General features: G+C 42.1%; 1 protein-coding gene across 1 annotated transcript; it reads right to left on the reverse strand.

Annotated features, from left to right (window-relative positions):
• Positions 1-274: 274 nt before the first annotated feature.
• LOC109862393 lies at positions 275-5,263 on the reverse strand (the record flags this gene model as incomplete). The annotated part of the gene is made up of 8 exons (XM_020442431.1): positions 5,129-5,263; positions 4,830-5,011; positions 4,247-4,760; positions 3,957-4,154; positions 2,996-3,244; positions 2,796-2,875; positions 2,395-2,732; positions 275-389 (listed from the first exon to the last, which is right to left on the reverse strand). Coding segments are annotated over exons 1-8 (1,811 nt in total), but the record flags the coding sequence as incomplete, so codon positions are not given.
• Between the last annotated feature and the right edge of the window lie 660 nt (positions 5,264-5,923).

A 5,923-nucleotide genomic window follows, 5' to 3' on the forward strand; every position in this document is an offset into this window, starting at 1 on the left:
TGTATCAAACAATTCACAACAAATGTTCAAATTGTTGCCCTTCAACAGCCTGGCAATGTGCCAATCTGTTATAAATGTATCAGCTGAAACCGCACTCCGGTACGTTTTCGGCGGTATTAGTTCTATCTTTTGAGTTATTCTCCCTCTTAAATCATTTAAATCTTGAGGCTTGGTGGCATAAACTTTACTTTTCAAGTAACCCTACAAAAAAAGTCACGTGGGATCAAGTCCGGAGACCGAGTTGGCCACTCAATGACTTCTTCACCCTATCTACCTGTTCTGAAAGACCTCATTCAAATATTGACGGACAATGACACCATAATGAGGTGGAGTTCCATCCTGTTGGAAATAACTTTCATCCATATTTCCATTAGCTATGTCTCGAATAGCTGAAATTTGTTCGCGAAACATGACTGTGTATACCTGTGCTGTCAAATTGCCTTCAATGAAGAAAGGGCCAACTGGTCTACCATTAAGAATAACAGCCCATACGTTCCTTTTTTGTGGATATTGGGTATGATTGTCTCTTTTCCAGTGAGGATTAACGTCACTCCAGTACCTACAATTGTGTCTATTTACATTTCCAGTCAGTTCAAATGTTGCCTCATCAGAGAAAACAATATTATTAAGTTAGATAAAGGATCGTCGACAATCATCTCCATCATAAGATCACAAAATTCGATGCGTCTATCAAAATCGTCTTCGGACAACTTTTGGCACAAATGAAGTTTGTATGGATGCCATTTATTCAATTTCACAATTTTACTGACAAATGCATGACCAATTTCGTGTTCTTGTGCAACGCGATTGGTGGAAATATGGGGATTTTCAACGAAAGACTGTAAAACATCTAATGCCTTATCATTATTTGTTGCTGTTTTACGTCTACCAGATCTCGAGCGGCTTTTAACGCTACCACTGTCTTCGAAACGTTTAATAGTAAATTAATAAACGGATTTCAGTACTTTTAGAGATCCTATTATTTTCATTCCGAAAATTTCTATTAAATAATCGGGTTACTGTTTTATACATTCTTTGTTGATCTCTCCATCTTCGCCTCATTAACAGTGTTATTCGATCTTTTTCAGAAAGCTCCGCCATTCTTAATTAGAGCAAACAAGAATTAATCAGGTAAGTGATACAAAATTGATCTAAATAATTAAGTAGATCAAAATACTAATTATTAAGTGTTGGTCCAACTATTGATTTGTTTATTTCAACTAGCACTAGCAAAAAGCTCGTTGAGCAACTGAAAATCTAATAGATCAATTAATAATATTTACGAAAAATTTCTGGGCTATTGGAAACAAAATGAAGATGTTTGAGACAATTAATTGAAACGCAATGGCTTCTTTTGTTACAGAAAAAATTTTTGGGGCTGGTTGTTTTCGTCCACGAGGTAACTGCTGCTCGCTAAGAAGAAGACAGCAATGCATCAAAGATTAAAATCAGTGATCCGTATTGTTTGCTCAAGAGCTCGTACATTGGTACATGCAAGAGTGAGAAAATAAAGATCGGCCCCGCCAACGCTTTCGGGCAGATTCCCACTAACGCCTTCAGACATCACGCATTCGAGCAACTTCTCGCGATCACCTTCGGGCAGTTTTCCGCCGTAGCCTACTAGCATAACCGCTTGAAGCCGTACAACTTTGCTATTGGACATTTTTCTAAAATGCATTCTTACTGAAAATATTAGGGGGATTCGACACTTTTTGATTAATATATTTTCTTTAAACCAATTAATTGGTCTCATTTTTCCGCGCACTCTTCTTTGAATTTCGCCGTAAACAACCCCGTTGCTACCCGAACAAAAACCTCTAGAGCGATCAATCGTTCTACAAACATCTTCTTATACCGTGTGGACGACACGCGCTGCATCTCGCAACACTGCCCCTCTCTCTTCTAGATCATCGTCCCGATGATCCACCAGAAGAAGTCAACCTTCCCGCTCTCTTCCAGACCCATCGTCCGAAAGGACACCCCAGGTCCCCGCTTCGGCATTTGCCCCAAGACCCACGGAAAACCACGCTCAAAACCGTGAGTAAGGCGGACTTCTAGCACGGCGTTCAAAACACGAAGATCCCGCGACGACTCGATGCGAAGCAAAAATCCCCCGACGTCCAACGACAAAACGGAAAGATTCGGGGTAGCAACAGAGTAAACGCTGGAATTAAAGAAAAGAAAACGAGTAACCAAACTCAATTAACATAATAACAAAAACAAATATCCGTAACATCTTAAACAAAAAAAAAACAAACACCCACTAATTCTCACAGGGCTCCGACGTGTGTTCCCACCTCTCGAAAAACGAGGCCAGCCTATCAGCGTGTACGACCCTATTCCTGTGTCTATCTGAGCGACGAATACAATATACTACGTCACTTAATTTCTTACCAACTACGTAAAACCCTTCCCAATTCTTCTGCAACTTAGGAGCTTTTCCCTTGCTCCTGCGAGGATTAAAGAACCAGACTTTCTGCCCAACGTCAAAAAGAACGTGTCTAGCTTTTAAATCGTACCGCATTTTTGCTTTGTTCGACTTCATCTCTAAACGCTCCCTAACATCCTGATGAATCTCCTCCAATTTTGACTCTACTTCACGAATATAATCCTCTGAAAAACCTGAACAATAATTCGGCGAAGAGCCCCGTAACAAATCTAATGGCAGATGCAAATCACGCCCAAAATACAATTCAGCAGGAGTAACCCCCGTAGCCTCATGCTTAGAAAATCTGTAAGCAAAAGGAAACATCAAAACCCAACGATCCCGATTTTTTTTATTTTTGTCAACAAACTTAGACAAATACTGCAAAATCGTCTGATGCTGTCTTTCGACCTGTCCATCAGACTGTGGATGAAGGGCAGTAGTCCTTGTCTTTTTCATTCATAACAACCACGACAATTCCTAAAAAAGTCGAGATTCAAAATTCTTACCTTGATCCGTATGTAATTTCAACGGAACCCCATATCTAGAAACTATCTGATTGACAAAAACCTCCGCCACAGTCGACGCCCTAATATTCTTTAAAGGAAAAGCCTCCACCCACTTGGAGAAACAATTTACAACCACTAGGAGATACCTATTCCCTGAAGAAAACGCCGAAAAAGGACCCAGAATGTCCATTTGCAACTTTTCAAAAGGCGCACCGGCATTAAAAACCTGCAACGGAGATTTACCCTTGTCCGCAGGGCCTTTTTTCGCTACACAAACTTTGCAAGACCTACACCAATTCTCGACATTCCTCTTGCACAAAGCTCAATAAACTCGCTTACGAATTTTTCATAACGTTTTATTTATTCCGAAATGACCTCCAGAAAGGGCATCATGAGCTTCTTTTAAAATTCGCTCAACTCTCTTCCGAGGAACAATAACCTGAAAAAACTCGACTTTAAATTCGGAGCTACCTACCTGTTATGCAAAACTCCATCCCAAACAACTAAAGCGTCCCAATGAGAGAGACCCAGTAGATCTTCGAAGAAGGGCCTCTAGCGGACACTTTTTCCTAAGAAGGACGACAACTTTTTTCTTTTCCCTGTAAAATAATCGATACGGCCTGATCTTCCAACTGATCCTTTCACCATTCCTCAAACGCAAACTCTTTAAAAACTATCCGAGCTACCCGTTCCTCCTGCTTCAAGGCGTCTCTGACCTCAATCTTAGAACAATATTTGCAGCAAGACTTCTCACAAGATCGCCTGGAAAGCCCCTCCGCGTTCCCATGCGCTCGACCACTCCGATGAACTATCTCAAAGTCATATTGTTGAAGTCTTTCCGCCCAGCGAGCTAACTGACCCTCCAAATCTCTAAAAGACATCAACCATCTAAGAGACGCTCGATCAGTTCGAACCCGAAATTTCCGCCCATACCGATAGTGATGGAAAAATCTTATCGAATCAACCATAGCCAATAACTCGCGCCGAGTAACACAATAATTCCTCTTAGCCTTATTCAATACCCGACTATAATAAGTGATGACCTTCTCCGTCCCCCGCTGAACCTGCGATAAAACCGCGCCAACACCATGGCCAGAAGCATCAGTGTCCAGAATTAACTCTCCTTCTTTAAGAAGAAAAGAGAGCACAGGAGGAGAAGACAACGTCTGCTTAAGATTTGCAAACGCCTCCTGACATTGCTCAGTCCAGATTAACTTCACCTGATTTTCAGTCAAAGTAAATAGTTCGCTATCAAAGAAAAACCTTTAACAAATTTGCGATAAAAAGAACAGAATCTCAGAAAACTGCGAACCTGCTTTTTATTTTGTGGGACAGGCCACTCCCTCACAGCTGCATTTTTCTCCGGATCCGTCGAGATCCCTTCAGCTGAAACCACATGGCCAAGATATTTCACCTGTTTCCTAAACAAATTGCATTTCTTAGGATTAAGTTTCAAATTAGCCGCCCTGAGTCTCAGAAAAACTTTCTTCAAATTAGTCACTTCCTCCTCAAATGATTTACCGAATACAACGATGTCATCCAGATAAACCAAACAAATCTTAGTCAACAACTGCTGGGGAACTCGCTCCATCGAGCGCTCAAACGTGGCCGGAGCGTTGCACAAGCCAAAAGGCATTACCGTGAATTGCCACAGCCCATTGCCTACCGAAAAAGCAGTTTTTTCCCTATCCTCTGGCTGAATCTTTAATTGCCAGTACCCACTTTTCATATCCAGAGTGGAGAACCATTCGTTCCCGGACAACTGATCTAGAAGATCATCTACTCTAGAAAGAGGAAAAGAATCCTTGATCGTAACCGCATTTAATCTGCGATAATTTACACAAAACCTCAAAGAGCCGTCCTTTTTCTTTACAATAACCGCCGGCGAAACTTACGGGCCAAAAGACTCTTCAATGACTCCCTGATCCTTCATTTCTTGAAGAATCCTTTCCACCTCAGCCCGCATTCCCACCGGAATCCTCCTCGGAGCATGCTTTATCGGGCGTGGATCCTGAAGATTTATCTCATGCTGCAGAACATCACAGTTCCCAGCCACGATCTGATCAGAGAAGATATCCTGAAATTCAATCACGAACTTAGCAAAAATATCTCTCTGCGCTTCATTCAGATCAACAGAATTTCGCTCATAAAAATCTTTTAGATTAGCCGTAATTTCCCCGGAAGCGTCACACACCCGACAACAAGACATTCTCGACTCATTCGAGGGAGCAACAAAGAGCGACTCCAACGCCCTGCTCAGACCTGTCTTCCTGAAGAAGTCCAACCCTAGAATACATTCATCAAGTATATTCGCCACGTAAAAAGGCATATTTAAAGAATGTCCCCCTACAACCACTCGAGCCACACATTCTAACTAAACCAGGACTTCCTCACCGGTAGGATATCTCAATCTCGGCTTTCCCGACAACCTTTGACATTGCGACTTCCCTACTAAATTAGAATTTACGATAGACACATCGGAGCCCGTGTCAAATTTAAAACAACACGGTTTTCCGTTCAGCAAACCAGAATAAACAAATAAATTATTTTTCTTATTATTAACTTTGACAGAAAACAACTTCTTCGGGGTGTTCCACCCCACAGCCGAGCCCACCTCCGGAAGCTCGACTAAGTCTTGTTTCCTTACAAAATAGCCGGACACTCAAAGCGAAAGTGCCCCTTCTTTCCGCACTTCCAGCATTCCCTCTCCCCGCCGTTCTTTTTAGTCACAGCCTTCTCTCCCTCTTCACGCCTGTTTTCGGCCTTTCCTCTTTTCCAATTTCAATAAGAATACCGTTTAAAATCCTTCCCGTCTCGCTCCGTATCTCCTCCCTTTTCAAAGCTACCTTCCTGAATAACTTTTACCGCCCTCGCTCGCTCAACCGCGACTCGTAACGAAGAAACATTTTCTAATTGAAGCGTCCGCTTCACGAATCTGTCACAGAGCGCAACGATGAATTGCGCACAAGCAATTGTGTCCCGGACTTCG

This window comes from Pseudomyrmex gracilis, unplaced genomic scaffold, assembly GCF_002006095.1.
Source record: "Pseudomyrmex gracilis isolate BER0280 unplaced genomic scaffold, ASM200609v1 scaffold_1722, whole genome shotgun sequence".
NCBI lineage: Eukaryota > Metazoa > Arthropoda > Insecta > Hymenoptera > Formicidae > Pseudomyrmex > Pseudomyrmex gracilis.